The following is a 16,435-nucleotide window of genomic DNA, read 5'->3' on the forward strand; positions in this document are numbered from 1 at the left end:
GTCACTTCAGGTCACGCTCCACGTGGGTATCGAAATAATTAAATGTTTGGATATATGTATAATAATAATAATAATAACAATTATAATAATAATACGAGTTCCTTAGGGTGTATAAATTAATAAAAAATAAGACACACTTTGTTTTGAAATATAATGAATTTATGAAAAGGGTTCATACATTGTTTTTATAATTTGTATTTTGTTAAATCTATGTAAATAACATTATTGTATAAAATAAGAATTTTATCTTATTACTTCTTAAAAATTCAATTACAACTTTTATTCAATAATATTTGAAAATAAGACTTATAGCACAATAAAATTACAACTTAATGAACTAAACTGAACTAAAATAAAAACACATGTTGGTATATGAAATAATGGAACTATGAAAGCCAGTTTATGATGTACCGTAAGATGCATTTTAGGCTGAATCTACATTCTTTGCTTAAAAAATAGTGAAAAAAAATCACAGCCTCTTGATCTTCTCATCATTCTTGAGCTTGTGACGAACAACTGCAAGAGTGGTTAAAAAGTTTCCAGTAAACAGAACCAGAAAGCAAAACCCACACATGGACACCTGGAAAGTAGTACAGAGGTAAAAGCAAAAATGTTATTATACTTTCAAACTTTGAGTCTTACATATTTTATTAAAAATCTATTACCTATATGCAATGAAAAGATCTAGTAAAGCAAACCTTACCTGCCACTCCTTACACTCCGGGAGCTGAGCCATTCTAAAGAGAGTTATACTATTCCAAAACTGCCAAAACTGTAACACAATTAACATTTAAATATTAACCATCACTTATAAAATAAAATTCATATGCCTGCCATTGCATGTATGCTGTAAAGGTTACATTTTTTTAAAGCCTGATTCTTTAAAGAGCCATCCATGACAAATAATACATATATGCTTGTATTGATAGTATCCAGAAAAGAGAAAACTCACTTGACCCAGGAAGAGAAACGGAAGGAGAAAGGTCAATCCACGCCACATCCATGACTGAAATCCCTCTGTGTAAACAACAACAAAGTTTATTTAATTTAATGTCATTTGCTATAAAAAAAAATGTATGCACACCCTATTGGTATAAGGGTCAATGACGTGACGTTAATTATTTTGTGTCAATTAAATGTAAAAGGGTTAAAATTGCTAAATAAATTTGCAGATTACTTGCATACATTCTTTTTTGAGGACCAAGTCTAAAACTTATGGTTTTATTTAATTTCTACAGAATATTTTGGGGATAATTGCAAAAATGTCAATGTGGTGTAACCGGTCTATGTCATTTGGTGCAACTAGTATTTTAATATTTAAATGAAAATATAAATATATTGTGGAATAAAATATAATTTTCTAGTTTTTACATCATTAATCAAAGATTATTTAGAAAACTGAGCTGTTTTCAGCATATGTCAGGACAAATATTATTATTATTTTGATGATTACGCATACTTGCCATCAAAGTGGATACAATATTTAATATTTCTCATTCTTTGGAGCAATTGGCGGTTACACGATTTGACATTTTCAGGTCCATTCATTCTTAACTTTCATAAAATTGCGCAAATATAATTTTTTATTGTATAAAATTAACATAAATACACTATGCGCATTGAAATAAACCTGATGCATGCTTTTAAAACAACATTTTTTAAAAGATTGAATTTCTCATCTTACCAAACCATTTTTGTTACTGACCCATAAATGCTTTTTTGTTTTTTTGTTTTGTAACTCACATACTCACCGACAGTTAGATCTAAATTGTGTCTTTCTCCTAGTGCTTTAAGTCTGTAGAGACATCCACTTTGATAGTAGTACTGAAGAAGCTGCACAAAGCTCTGAATGAAAAATCAGACATTACCTTTAAAGCCATTAAATATCATGTGCAGTTCTGCCATTGTGCTTTATCTGAAATGACAGATGCATCAGATAACATGTAAAGTTTATTACTTACTCTGATACAAAGAATAGGCCAGGAACTGGTTCCTGTATGACTGATACATTTCACCATCAGGCCTAAATACATTAAAATTCTAGTATGAGGGCAAACTAATTGTAGCAATTGATCTTTCATCATTAAGACTGTATATATCTGGGCTTATAAGCATTCAATAATGTGCAACATTGCTGTTCTGTATATAAGCATAGTTTGACACTACTCACCAGGTCAACATAACCCCAGACAGAAAGGTGGAAATATAGTGATGGAAAACCCACCAGCCCTTAATCCTGAAAAATTTCAGGAAAAATTATTTTATGATCACAAGCTTACAACTGAAAACAACTTGCACTGACAGATCTTAAAATACATCAGTGTCCTTTGTTTCGCCTTACAATGCACACAGGTAATGTTTTAGTAAGGCATGTTTGTTAAAACTAGTTATATTTCCTAAGGCTTAAGCTAATCCCTGTCCAGGAAACCACCCCATATAGTTTTAACAAATCTTACCTGGAGCCATTGCTGATGAGTATACTCTCACGAATTGTTAGGGTGCAATAGTACCACACCAACACGAAGTTCAGAAGCGCATCCACAACTCTGTAGTCACACAACAAAAGCAAACACATGAAATCTGACAATGTGACGTGAGTGACAGACAGCCCTGCATGAATTCATTCTTACCTGTAGTTAATGAAGAAGCGACACAAGAAGGTCAACAGGAACATAATCAAGGTCACACATAGTTTGAACTTTTCATACTCATCTTTGTACTCAGCTCTGCAGTAAAAAAATATTAAAAGCATTAGATGCAGTATAAAATATGAACCAAAAGAGAATGGTTAGCAAGATCTAGTTATTCAACAATTTACTTTTTTTTCCAAAAAGTACACGTGTACTTAAAGAGTGTATAAGTATCTCAAAAGGTATACATCGGTACTTCACAGGCACATATCTGTACCTTTTTAAAAAAAAAAACACCCCAGTGACAGCTTTCATACTATTTTACAGATAGATTTAAGATTTTAGATGTAAATGTCCGTAAAACAAGACAAATCTAAGGGTAAGAAAAAATGCTCCAATTTAAGCAAAAATACAACAAAATTTTGTGAGGTTTATACTCAGAACAAGAAAATATGCCATTTTACTCCTTTTATTTTGTTTAACAGAGAAATAAAACATAACCTATTTTATTGATCTATTTCAAACATAACTTATACATTAACTTATTTTCATGTACAGAATAGAGCAAATTATAGGGTTAAATACTTTTCATGTTTTATGAATGCTTACTTGGATTCTTTGCTCAGGAGGTTGACATTCACGTTTCCAAGGACAAGGCTAAGATAGAGCCTTGAAAAGAGAGGAAAAAATAACAAACATGCTATTTTATTACAAAGGTTATATCAACATCCTAAAATATAAAAATAGTAATCTTCCAATACCCATTTTCCTTTGGAAGAAATGCTTCCATTTGATTTAAAATGGTCGGCATATCCTGAATTTGACTTTTGACCTTTTCCACAGCATTCTTCTCCTCTTCTGTCAGACCTTTACTGACTCTTAAGTGACAAAAAGTAAGCATTCATGATAAAAGTAAACATTTCAGTTGGTAAAGCCTAAAAAAAAATTAAAGAATAAAGAATACTTTCAACTAGAAAAACAAGTTACCCACTTCTTCAATGTTTTGGATAAGTCCTTTATATTTTTCCTCTGTCGAGCGATGGAGGCAGCAAAGTTCTTTTGAAGTTTAGAGACTTCATCTAACTTCTGTATGTAAAGGCGATGAGTCTCCTTGACACAGCAATGTTTTGTTTCAACAGAAAAGTTATTGGATATTCTGCTTATACACATTAAAAAATGCTGGGTTATTTTCAACCCAACACTGGGTTGAAAAGGGCCAATCCCAACTTGTTTGGTTGTAATTTAAAGGTCACCTAATACGTCAACTTTTCAAGATGTAATATTAGTCTTACATGTCCCTAGAATGTGCCTGTGAAGTTTCAGGTCCAAATACCCTATAGATAATTTATTATACCCATTTTTGGGTCTGTCTCTTTAAATGTAAATGGCCCACCCTCCCCTGTTATTTATACCAAACACATACAATGTTTTTAATAAGACAATTACTTTATTTAATTTTTCATAACAAACGTGAGGTAATCACTCATGTAAAGAAGATTTAAAATAGAAATTATCACCTAACTGTGGTCTCTGCACGGTTATGGGCAGAGCCTGTGCAAAGTGACATCACTTTGCTCTGAAAACTACAAAACTTGTCTCATGAAACTATTGAGGTTTTATGGGGATTTAAAAATTAAAAGGAGTGGACAGGTTTATAAGAGGGTTGTGTACATGGGTGACACACAATTATCTTCAAACAACATATACAAGTGTATTTCTCAAATTAGGTGACCTTTAACCTATGCTGGGTTGTTTCAACCCAAAATGCGGGGTTGTTTTAACCCATTGTTGGGTGAGCTATAAAACTTTCTGGGTTAATTAAGCCCAACGGCTGGTTTGTCCCTTTTTGGCCCAATGTGTAAGATCATTTAAAGATAAGAAAGTCACAAATCTACTATTAATAGATGCATGTTAAGGAAGAAAACAAACCAAGTATGAAAATTCTATTATGACAGATAAGATCCTACCTGAATCTGCTGCAGTTCTTTCTCCCGAATATCCCATTCTTGAAAAGCTGTTGCAAGTGCTGTCGACATTTATACAATAATCGGGTTCCTCCTTCTTTGATAACACCTGAATGCAGGAGAAATGCAATCACAAGAATATCTTAATAAATATTGCAAATATTTACTTAAAAAAGCTTTACTTTTGAGGCATTTTGCTTGTCAATCATCTATGTATCTCTTACTTAAGAATTGCAATAGACAGAATTGAACTTTGTAGTGAACTTTGACAGACCAACCTGGCTGACCTATGACACACTTGGTTTCAGAAACTTTATAGGAAGGGCAACATATTAAGAGCCGCCCTAAGAATCCTGACTTATAAAATAAAGTGAAATTCAAGTTTTGAATGAAAATTACATTCAAAATATAAGGGGCGGGCAGGGTTTAGGACAGGGACTAGGCCTTATTTATATCAGGTCATTTAAGAAGCCGTAGTTTCACACATTTCACATATGACATATGACAGGTAATACAAATAAGCACATGAACAACATTAATAATCTTGCATTTTCTGTGATTCTGTGAAATTCATAGGACACAAAGTAAAATAGCATTTAATAAAAAAAAGTTATGAGAATAATTGTTTTTTAAATAAGTAACATGTTAAAATGATTCAGCATACTGTATTACAAGATTACGCTTTACATAAATATAGCTTTGACTTTTATACATAAAAGCCAATGAAATGTTTATTTTGGTTTCAATCACTGTCCTTTTACTTCAATGGATCTGACACGTTCAAGAAATTTGTCCAGCAGCATCCTCTTGCGTTCACTTGCAGGTTATTTTTCTTTTAGTGCGCATGCGCATTTTCGCGACCGCGGTAATAATATTGACTCGAGCGGTAACCAAACTGAGTCCGCCGGGGGATGGCCTGTCAAGAAACATTGGACTGCAAGCCCATGGGTGGGTTTTCAGTGAAAATCATGACGGTGCAACAAAAGCAGGATCTAATCTCATGGATATTGCATTCAAAGCCTTTTAAGATTCTCTCGTTTGTCTTCTGATCGCCGATACAGTGCGGTGGATGGCCAGCGGTGCTCGATGAAGAAACCGGCCGGTGTGTTTACTTCAGCGCGCAGAGACTGTCGCATTTGATGCCACTTGTCAATGAACTTGTAGTTATATAGACATTTTACAGGACTCCGTTGCTTTGCTCTGGATTTGTCCGGTACATACGTGTCAAAATGAGCACTGCGATTTATGTTTTATCCACCGTCACCGGGTATGTGCTTACCTCCGCGCTATTGCTGAAGTGTCCGTCTCTGCTTCACCGGAGAAAGAAAGCGGCTTTCTGCAGCAAACACATTTCACACCGCGGAGGTAACGTGCTTTTCACACTCCTATTCACGGTTGTCTCGTGTGACTTGGAATTCAGGGTGTGTTCAGTCAGTCTTTCTTTATGTGGGGTGTGTACGTCAAATTAATGAATGGCTGTCATATAGCACCCAACGACAATGCTGTCAGCTCGAAATGAACAAAATACTGGGTTGCAAATCTGCACGAGGCCTGTATATTGCATAATCAGTGTCTTTCCTTATTATAATAATTGATTTTATTTACAAGACAGCAATATCTCTGCTTCACTTTGATCAAAGTCAAAGTTCAAATACTTGGGATAATTGACTAACTTAGATATCGGTATGTGTACTGTGAACCCTACGACATAGCAGAGTGCTATATTATACAGATTTTGACCGTATGTAAGTAATTGACTGGTGTTTTAATGAGTGTATGAAAGCAATATACTTTTTTTTGTCCTTAAACATTGTTTTTCTTCATTTACAGGTGCTGGTGAAAACTTGGAGAACACAATGGCAGCGTTCAAGCAGTGAGTTTCACTGTATTTGAGAAACAGATTACTGTAAAATGAAACTATCCCATAATTTTGACACGCTTATCCCTTCCCAGATATATGATAGGATACAACCACCCTACAATGAAACAAATCTACCCACCCCTTCGTTTTTAATCCCCATTAAACCAAAGCAGTCTCATCGGACATGCTGTTTTGATTCTCTTAGCAATGTGATGTCACACTAACAAAGCCCCGCCTAGTGACTGACTGACTGACTCGTTAATTTTACCCAAAAATGTGTTTGTTAGCATGTTGTAGCGTTAATGCGGCTAAAGATACTATTGTCTCGGACTGTATTCACAGGAATCCAATCTATTTTAGTGCTCACTGTCTGTTGGTAGGAGTGAGGGCAGTAGCTTAAAGGGAGAATAAGTAGGATTTACCCCCATCTAGTGGTGAAATTGTATTTTGCATTCAAACAAATAGTGCTCTCTAGGGCCTCGCTTTTCCAAATGCGTGTTGCAACTGCGTTAGTCGTTACGTATTCACTAATCTCCTTGTCCGTTTCAGCTAGTTCACGTGTTTTGAATGATAATGCGTTGTGGAAACGCATTGGTAGGCTAGTGCTTTTTGTCCCTCTCTGCTATTATAGTTTATCAATACGGCGGAACGACATGGAAGCCTCCTTGGACTTACTCGTTCAATGTAAGCAAAGAGAAGAAATTCTAAGATTACAAAGAAAAGTCAAATCACTGGCAGAGGTTATTTGACACCAACAAGGACATATTTATGAATAAAGACATTGATTTTGATTAATAAAACACTTAAAACCCTACTTACTGTCCCTTTAAGGTACACGTTATTGCTCCCACCCAAATAGGGGCATTTTGGACATGCTATAATAAAGGATCTGTTGGGTATTTTCAGCTGAAACTTCACAGACACAATCTTTGCACACCTGAGATGTATATTACATATTGTAAAAATGATCATAATATGTGTCCTAATAAAAGTCTGGCTCTTACTAACTTCAAATCGTCATGATATTAAATTGGTTGTCCAGTGTTGTGAAGCTGTAAAATGCGGATACTGTACATCCATCATTAAAGTAATCCAAATGACACTACTGGAAAAATAGCAATCAATTTGGGAGTGAAAATGCTTCATAAACATGTGATGCATATCATTGTAGAGGTTATTGTAAAATCAGCAGTGTAAATTCAAATTAGGGCAGCACGTCGATAACGTTGAGTCTCATTGGTTCTCGCATATCTCGTAACTTAACAGTACATTCACACGGGACGAAAGCGTTAACGCTTGACGGAAGGCTTGTCTGAAGCATGGCTGAATGTACCGTAGTTGTCATAATGTGTTTCATCACAAGAATTTAAGTCTACAGTGGAATCTTAAATGCAATGTGTGTTGTGTGCACCCGTTGCCATGAACAGATTATACAGGTTTTGGATATATAGGGGTGGTTTCCTGGACAGGGTTTAGATTAAGCCAGGATTAGGCCTAGTAATATTTGGACCGAGGGGCAACCTTCCGATCTCTCTAATGAAGCCAACACGGAAGTGACTTAAACTGCAATTCATCGACTGGCCGCTTGAGGCTGGCTTCAAAAGGGAGTCAATTCCCATAGACTCCCATGTTAAAAATGGCCAACTTTACAGTAGAAAATAATATGTTTACAGCCTGGTACAAAAAGTGTTTTTGGCCTATATAGCTAATTTTGCCCTTCATGACAACTGTGAGGGGGGTGAATTTTTTTGTAACTCACCCGTTTAGATTATATTAAGCCTTAAACTTCTGCATAATTAAGGGCGTGGTCGCTTGAGTGTCGGTTGAACAGCCACTGCTGTCACTAGACTCGCGCTAGGCGGGCGTGGTTTCACCTCAGCTTCACCCATGTCCCGCCTCTTTACCCATTTTCGGTTTTCCGCGAGTAATTCGCGGGGGACGCGCGGCCAAGATGGCGACGGCAGGCAACGCCTACTTTAAGCTTCAAAAGCGATCTTCACAAACCAATGGGTGACGTCACGGACACTACGTCCATATTTTTTTACGGTCTATGATTTGGACATACGCAAACATGCCTTACAACAGCACTACAGGTGTGCATCTTGATTCAAAGCAATGGATATATTATATTTTAGGATAGCCTATGTCAGTGCAAGATGTTTTTAGTTATGAAAGCTCAAATTTTAATCTGGAACTAGGGAAATCCCACCAAAATGTATAGTGATGTTAGCGTCAAAAATATAACTTTGTTAAATCATAAATTAGTCATAAACAATTTCAGGCCATTTTCTGTTGATTTGATCACTGCATCTGATTTGCGGGTCATGCACCTTTTCTTAACCACACACTAAGAACATTGTCTTAACAAGTTAATGAGACAATTAAACAGACACTGTATTAACTCATCTTAACTCATTTGCCTTCACCCCACTCAGTGCTGTCAAACTAGGCACTGACATGTTGGAATTGGACTGTCATTTGACCAGAGATGAGCAGGTGGTTGTGCTGCATGATTCCAACCTGAAGAGGTCGACTGGGATGAATGCATACATCTCTGATGTGGCTTATGCTGTGAGTGGAAAGACTTCAAACATAATTGAACACTTTCAAATAATTGTAGTTGGTAGGGGTGTGATGAGACACTTACTCCACAAGGCATGAGATTGGGTTCACAAGAACGAGATTTTTACACTTTTTTTTTTCTCCAATTCAAAAATCTATGAATGGACAATGCTTTCTAATGTAGGGATGCAGAGTTAGTTGCATGCGATTGTCATGCGCATCACGTCAGTAAAGCCGGGTCAGTAAAATCGCCATCAGCTGCTTTCAGATGGAGCGGCATTTACTACACAGAGCCGTGGTTCACTGATAAGCAGGGAAATATTGCATTCGTAATCGCGGATGAATATCCTGCAGCCCTAATCTAATAGCAATTCGTACATATTTTACAAGGTGGCTAATTCATATTAATTTATACGACGACCACATTCATACATTTTTGTATGATTTGCCTTTGCCCTTGTGGCGTTGGGGTGGGGTTTTGTCATTTTTTTTAATGACAAACGTTTATTTGTGCACGATAAACTTTGTACAAATTCATACGAACTTGTAAAATATCATAGAATTCTTTTGAGATCAGGCTGGAATGGAAAATACTCTTTTATTCAACTTAAAAACACATAATTGTCACTAACAATTATTTTGGTAATTGGTAATGAAGTAATTTGATATTTTTTGGTAATATAAATAGACCTAAAGCTGCATTCAGACTAGCAGTAGCAGAGTGACGCAATCTCATTGATTTCAATCGAAGCTGTGCGACTTCCGGAGCGACAGTAACGATGGCGACTGGATGGGGCGTATCCAGTCGCGCGACAAAGTTGAGAAATGTTTAACTTTATGCAAATTATGAGCGACATTCGGGGGTGACTACCAATGAGAACGAAGCAGGGGAGGTCACGTCATCCATCTCTCATCAGTTACTGGAGTGGACGTTACTCATTTCTTTATGACAACCAGATATAGAACCGCCTCTTTTGAAAGAGACGAGCGACACACAGCGACAATGTCGCTTCTAAAGGTCCATCCACATTATAAGCAACTTTGTCGCTGTGTGTCGTCGGGTGCCTCCGAGCTTCCATTGAAATCAATGAGATCGCGTCGCTCTGCTACTGCTAGTTGTTTATGATGTGAATGTACCTTAACCTCTTCAGCTCTGCAGCATATTTTGAATTTTTTACAGAATTAGGCATACCAGAATTTAAAAGAGAGCCCTACTCGCATACTTTGGAATAAATTGATACAAATGGTCTCATTTGACAGAAAACTCTCTGAATTTTAAAACATGGGTAAAATATTGCATATTTTGTATTTTATTTGTTTACAACACTGTGATAAACACTGACAAAAAGTCAGATTTTTATTATTTTTTTTTATTAAGTTTTAATTTAGGACATGTTTGGTCTATGTCGCTTTAGACAATCTCTTATGATTCCACTAGGTGGCAATAAACAGGAGAAAAAATAATTTTGTTGATAGCATCTTCTAAGCAAAAGTTATTTAGCTTTAATCGAATGCTATAAATATGAAATATGAACATTATTCATATGATTTTCGCAAGGGGTGTGGTTGCGAAAAAACGAATTTAGACCTTATTATTTCTTTTATGTAAAATTAAAGCAAATATCATGGGACTTGCAATAAAGCAGAGGTTCTACTCTTTCAAAAAATACCATATATGACTAGTTTTGTGCTTTACAGTTTATAGATTAAAAAAAATAATAATATTATGACCTCCTCGCGGGCCCACCGGTGGGTCCTAGGGCGTGGCCAGAGCTCAAGAGGTTAAAGGCGGAGGGCACAATGTTTGAAAGCCAGTGTTGATATTTGAAATCACCCAAACAATCATGCCCCTACCCCAATAGAATCTGGACCTTCTCTTGATAGACCCGCCCCACACATACGCAACCCAGGCAGCGATGTTGGTTAGTAGACACGCCCCTTACTGCTGATTGGCTGCAAGTGTTTTTTGGTAGTCGGCCCGACACCCTTTTGAAAAGCGTTTTTCAGAAATTGTGCACTCCGCCTTTAATGTGAATGTACCTTAATGTGAATGTACCTTAAGTGAGCAATAACCTTTACAATGACACATTATAATGCTGAGTTCATATAAAGTATCATGTGGTTTCATTTTACAAAAACATTCAAATAAATGAAATTAAAAACCAGCATTATGTATTATAACAAATGCCTGCAGAGGGCGCCAACATCCTGGCGATTGATATTTTACTTTCACTTTACATTAAGAACACGCTTGCTTACAAACTTAACATTTGTCTTAAAATATTAAGAGATCTCGTCACACCTCTGTAGTTGGCATATAACCTCAATGCCAGTGTGAAAGTAAAGTCAGTGTTTGTGTGAAGAACGTGTGTTTGTATTTTCAGGAACTTCCACCTTACCTTTGTAAGCTTGGGGTGACTTTCAAGCGAGGTGAGTGTTAATGTTCAGCAACAAATATACTAATGTACAAATATACAGTGACACTAATGTGTTACACTGAACCCTACAATATCTAATATATGCATTTAAATGTAAGTTTGTACAAATGCTTCACATTATATTTCTTACGTATTTCAGAGTGCTTCTGTGAAGGAGGAGATGACAAATGCATCCCTTTGCTGAAAGACGTGTTTGATTCTTTCCCAAACACCCCTGTAAACATTGACATCAAGGTCAACAATGACACACTTATCAAGAAGGTGTGTGTGTGTGTGTGTATGTGAGAGAGATATGGGTCCTGTTGTCCCACTCTTGTTTCACTCTCTTGATTCCTGTCTGTGCAGCTGTTTGTTAATGCTTAAATTATTCACAGTCAGCAGGACGTGTTTGCCAGAAGCAGATTGTTCAGCTGATTGAGTTTTACCTTTTCCATCAGGTGTCGGAGATGGTCATTCAGTACAACAGGGAGCATCTGACTGTTTGGGGAAACTCCAGCAATGAAATTGTGAAGAAATGTTACAAAGAGGTAAAGTCAACTACATTGCAAAAATTTTCCAGCCTTTAAACTGTTTATACAATGTTTTGTTTTTCTTATGTAGAATCCACAAATCCCAGTCTTGTTCAGTTTGCAAAGAGTGCTGCTGTTATTGGGACTTTTCTATACGGGACTTTTGCCCTTCGTCCCACTCAAAGAGCAGTTCCTGGAGATCCCCATGCCGTCCATCATTTCCAAGTGAGCAATACTTGTTTAAAGTGTATAATATTCCATATGGCCTTAAAATAGTTGGATATCATAGTTGGATGTCCTATAGCTCTTTTTCCAAACATACAGTGAGACCAGGGTAGATTAATTTGGTGAGAAAATTACTATAATATGGTTGTATCTTAAGGAACAATACTTGTTAAGTGCAACTGATATTAGAATCATCAAACTCGTTGATTGAAGTTCTCCGAACTTGCGTCACGCAATGATCTCAGCTATTCCAATAGGGTGATTCTCACGAAATCCAGACTTAAAAGGTGTCCAGCATCAGATTTTTTAAAAAGCCCTTGGAGCCATTTTTTTCACATATAAGATTACTTTTAATCTTAAGAACTTAATATAACCATTATTTTTAAAAAGTTTAAAAAATATTTCCTATAGAATTACTTACATTTTTTAGATTATCATTATAAAAAATGATCATTACCGCAACATGATATTACATTAAATATATGCATTTAAAACCTCATGTATCGGTAATGAGAACTAAAAAGTTGTCTAGATACTATGATGACAAACAAAATTTTTACTTTTATCTGGAGAGAAAAATAAGAACTGCTAACCTGGTAGCCATTTTGAGTGTCACAGTCAATTATGTCCCTTCCAAAAATTTGTTTTTGGAAAATGTTAGTTCCTTGAGGGCTTAAACAATGATTGAAAATTGTTGCGGAGGATGAGAAAATTAGTCTTGGACAGATTTATATTCCTTATTGTTGTCTCTACATTTACCAATGATTGCCAAATACAACATGTTTCTTTACTGTAAATGTTTATAGTATAACATGCACTGAAGCTTTTTATTTTTAGATTTTTGAATTATAAATATTTCCATGTCAAAGAACCCAAATCCAGTCATGGACACGTTGCGGTAATGAAAATGTTCCACTTAAATGTGGAAAAAACAACAAAATTTGTTTATATGATGTCATTTGAAATCATGTGCAAAATAGTACATGAAGAGATGTTTATAACTGTATGCTTCTTATTTTGATACTCTTACTTTGCATTAACTTTTTTAATCAAAATGTTTCATGACACCTCATAAGTCTAATATTGCGAGAATCACCCAATAGCCATTTTGTTAGAAATCTGTAAAATTAAAATGATTTTTGCATGTCTTGTAGACTTCGAGACCCTGAGAGTCAGACAAAAAGGCAACGTTTCATAACATGGCTGGCAGACACGTGAGTATACGTACATACACACAGGCCTCTGCGCACCTTTCACCCAAATGTTTACTTTCACAGTTTGTGTTTCTTATAGGAATGTTGGAAATGTTGTTTGCTTGGTGTGACCCTTGACTAAGATATATATGCACACAGGCATAATTGTATTTACACAAGTGTAAATGATCGCTTGAAGCTTAACCCTCATCTCATTCAGATGTGTTGACATATTTTAAAGAACATAAACACATATGACTTCTAATAATGTTAATTGAAAATGTTGATGTATTTTCAGGCTTCTCATGAGAAAAGCTCTGTTTGATCATCTGACAAGAAGAGGAATACAGGTAGATTTAACTCACACACAATATGCTTTATGGGTGACCGTATGATGTGCGCAAGCAGATGGCAGGAGCTTTGTATGGAATTTCACTCTCGACAGGAACGTCATCGTGTGTCATTGGTGTTGTTTTTTCCCCATCCAAACCACAGGTGTATGTTTGGGTGTTGAACGACGAGGAGGACTTTAAACGTGCCTTTGACCTTGGAGCTACAGGAATTATGACAGACTATCCCACCAAGCTGAAGGAGTTCATGGAGAAAAACAACTATTATACCAACTTTAAATAAGACTTGATCAAGATGTTTTTCGCTGATCTTTGGCTCATTGGTACTGAAAACATTGCTTTGTCAATGAGTGTAGAAGTAGTGGCAGCTATTAGTTCTGCTTTCTTCAGCAATAAGAGCAACTGTAAAGGGATAGTTCACCCAAAAATGAAAATTGTCATCATTTACTCACCTTCATGTCGTTTCAAACCTGTATGAATTTAAATAGATTTTAATGGGAAACATTAAGGTATCATAAAAGTATTATTTGTGTATTATGCTTAGGAATCATGACTTTTATGATACTTTTATTGTGCATCCTTCAAAGTCTTTGAACTCTCAATTTGTTGTAATTGCTAGAATAAAGGCAACAAGTGTGTATGTATATGTATGTATGTATATGTATGTATGTATGTATATATATATATATATATAAGTAATAGGTTTGAAATGACACAAGTGTATGTAACTCATTACAAAATTGTATTTTTGGAATTCCTTTAAAGCACATTATGAAGTCTGACTCTTTATCTTGTATGTAGTGATACAGGTGGTCCACAAAAGTTGAATGATTTTTAAGTGTCTATGGTTGTGATAAATCTTAGTGTGATATTGTGAATGTTATGATGCCATTTCTGTTGTGACAAATGAATGATTGTTTGAGTTAATTGTCAAGACTGAAGCTACTGATGTTTTACCAAAGCATTGAAAATATTGGGTTATATTGTGGGATCATTCAAGAGACCAATACTAAGAAAGCAGTAAAAGAGATTGTTAATGTTTTCTGCGATAATCTGGTTTTATTTGACACCTGCATTTCGTCTTTGCTGTTTTCCAAATCAACAAACCGTGTTATTATCATTGTATCTCAATGTGACTACAAACTTCAGACAGTTATGTTGTTTTTGGTCCCAGTCGCAAGTTCGGACACTCATTTTTTACCACTTTTAAAAAAGTCATCAAAACTTTTAAAAACAAATGAAAAGCATAAGAACTTTGACCAAAAATGTTAACCACATCTTATATTTTAGCCTATTCAAAGTAGCCATCCTAAATTGCAGTTAAACTATCGATGGAGTTTACATAAACTGGAGTGCAAGAAAATTAGACAACTTTCCAATTATTTAAAAATGAATGGAATTCATTTATAAGCACAATCAATGTCTACAAATATAAGCATTTATAATCACAAAAAAATGTATATTTAGTCAAGTGTATCCAAATGTGCTACTTGTCGTATATATTTTAGTACGTTTGACAATTTGACGAAGGATGTAACAAATAATGACACTGTTGTGTTGCCATATCTAAAAGAAAAGTGTGAATCTTGAAGAATTGCTGTAGAATGCTGGACATGATAGCAACTTATTGAAATTATAAAGTGTTTGTGAACTTTGTGTTTGGTGAAACTTATTGGTACTTTATTTTTTGTGATTTTGCAATTGTATTCTTTTATATATATATATATATATATATATATATATATATATATATATATATATATATATATATATAAATTACTATTATTTATATTTAGAAAAGCTTCACTGGTTGTGTATGAACCCAGTGTTTTGTTTGATTTAAAATCGTTGTATTGTTATTCAGTTATGACAAAAGTTATCTAGTTTTATCCTCTGAATTTAAGCAGCACAGTTCTGTTTGAATTTGTAAATATGCTGCCATAAAATATATTAAGAGTGAATCTGGATTCATTTGCTTCATTGTGCTGTTATTTTGTATTCGTGTAATCTCAAAGAAAATCCGCTGGTCGATCTCATGCGGAGCCACAGGAAACGACAGGCAGTTTGACGTCAAAGTACCGCGAGAGCAATGCGAGAAACCATACGGGGAAGCCTAATTTTTTTAGCTCTCGCGGTATTTTGACGTCATCGCCTATTAGTTCTTGCGGTGCTGCATAACGTCGAACACACCTATTTAAAGGCTGTGGTGAAACTCTTCAGACGTCACAAATACATTAGGCTTGACCACAAGAGGGCGCTCTATGATAATGCATAAAATGTGTAATATAACCAAGGCAATTTTATATAATTTATAAAATATGTGCGTTACTATCAATTTACACATGTATTTGCACTTTATAAATATATATACACATACAATTCTCATGTACAAATGAATGTATTTATATTAGGGCCTAAAGTATGTACATATATTATTTTTGTAAGTTCCTTAAAACATGCACATTAATTACATAAAAAATACAATCGCTGGATATTAAAGCTTTACACTTACCTCACCGCACAAGCACTGATCCAGCAAAGAGGGTTATTGCGTTAAATTTTTAAGCTCCTCAACTAGTTGGAGCTGCAGGTAGACAACAGCCACAAAATATAATTGGTTGATTTTTCACGCTCTGACCAATCAGCGTATTGTTGCCATGTCCGTCCGACTCAGTGATTGGTGAAAGCAGCTGTCGTTCATCG

At 35.4% G+C, this 16,435-nt stretch overlaps 2 protein-coding genes across 3 annotated transcripts; one reads left to right on the forward strand and one right to left on the reverse strand.

The window, feature by feature from the left end:
- Positions 1–137: 137 nt before the first annotated feature.
- tmem120ab (transmembrane protein 120Ab) lies at positions 138–16,380 on the reverse strand. Of its 2 annotated transcripts, none has more exons than XM_073863051.1 (13): positions 16,245–16,380; positions 4,598–4,703; positions 3,622–3,740; positions 3,392–3,508; positions 3,240–3,299; positions 2,631–2,726; positions 2,457–2,546; positions 2,171–2,236; positions 1,961–2,023; positions 1,752–1,843; positions 953–1,017; positions 704–772; positions 138–580 (listed from the first exon to the last, which is right to left on the reverse strand). In XM_073863051.1, the coding sequence occupies exons 2-13, from the start codon at positions 4,664–4,666 to the stop codon at positions 470–472; spliced, it is 1,017 nt and encodes a 338-aa protein (XP_073719152.1). In that variant the 5' UTR covers positions 4,667–4,703; positions 16,245–16,380; the 3' UTR covers positions 138–469. The 2 variants fall into 2 exon arrangements, with proteins under 2 accessions (XP_073719152.1, XP_073719151.1); XM_073863050.1 differs by lacking the exon at positions 16,245–16,380 and adding an exon at positions 5,874–6,059.
- gdpd1 (glycerophosphodiester phosphodiesterase domain containing 1) lies at positions 5,448–15,446 on the forward strand. The gene is made up of 10 exons (XM_073863052.1): positions 5,448–5,959; positions 6,425–6,467; positions 8,891–9,026; positions 11,402–11,447; positions 11,595–11,716; positions 11,893–11,982; positions 12,056–12,189; positions 13,344–13,403; positions 13,681–13,732; positions 13,878–15,446. Exons 1-10 carry the CDS (start codon positions 5,824–5,826, stop codon positions 14,013–14,015), a joined length of 957 nt encoding a protein of 318 aa, XP_073719153.1. The 5' UTR covers positions 5,448–5,823; the 3' UTR covers positions 14,016–15,446.
- Positions 16,381–16,435: the final 55 nt, after the last annotated feature.

Source organism: Misgurnus anguillicaudatus, chromosome 24, assembly GCF_027580225.2.
Source record: "Misgurnus anguillicaudatus chromosome 24, ASM2758022v2, whole genome shotgun sequence".
NCBI classification, from domain to species: Eukaryota; Metazoa; Chordata; class Actinopteri; order Cypriniformes; family Cobitidae; genus Misgurnus; species Misgurnus anguillicaudatus.

Coding starts and splice junctions, on each gene's coding strand:
- tmem120ab (XM_073863051.1), bottom strand. CDS start 4,666: ATGTCGACAGCACTTGCAACAGCTTTTCAAGAATGGGATATTCGGGAG. Junction 3,741..4,597: donor AAGAACTGCAGCAGATTCAG/GTAGGATCTTAT, acceptor TGCTGTGTCAAG/GAGACTCATCGCCTTTACAT. Junction 1,844..1,960: donor GCCTATTCTTTGTATCAGAG/TAAGTAATAAAC, acceptor TTTCATTCAGAG/CTTTGTGCAGCTTCTTCAGT.
- gdpd1 (XM_073863052.1), top strand. CDS start 5,824: ATGAGCACTGCGATTTATGTTTTATCCACCGTCACCGGGTATGTGCTT. Junction 11,717..11,892: donor ATGACACACTTATCAAGAAG/GTGTGTGTGTGT, acceptor CTTTTCCATCAG/GTGTCGGAGATGGTCATTCA. Junction 11,983..12,055: donor TGAAGAAATGTTACAAAGAG/GTAAAGTCAACT, acceptor TTTCTTATGTAG/AATCCACAAATCCCAGTCTT.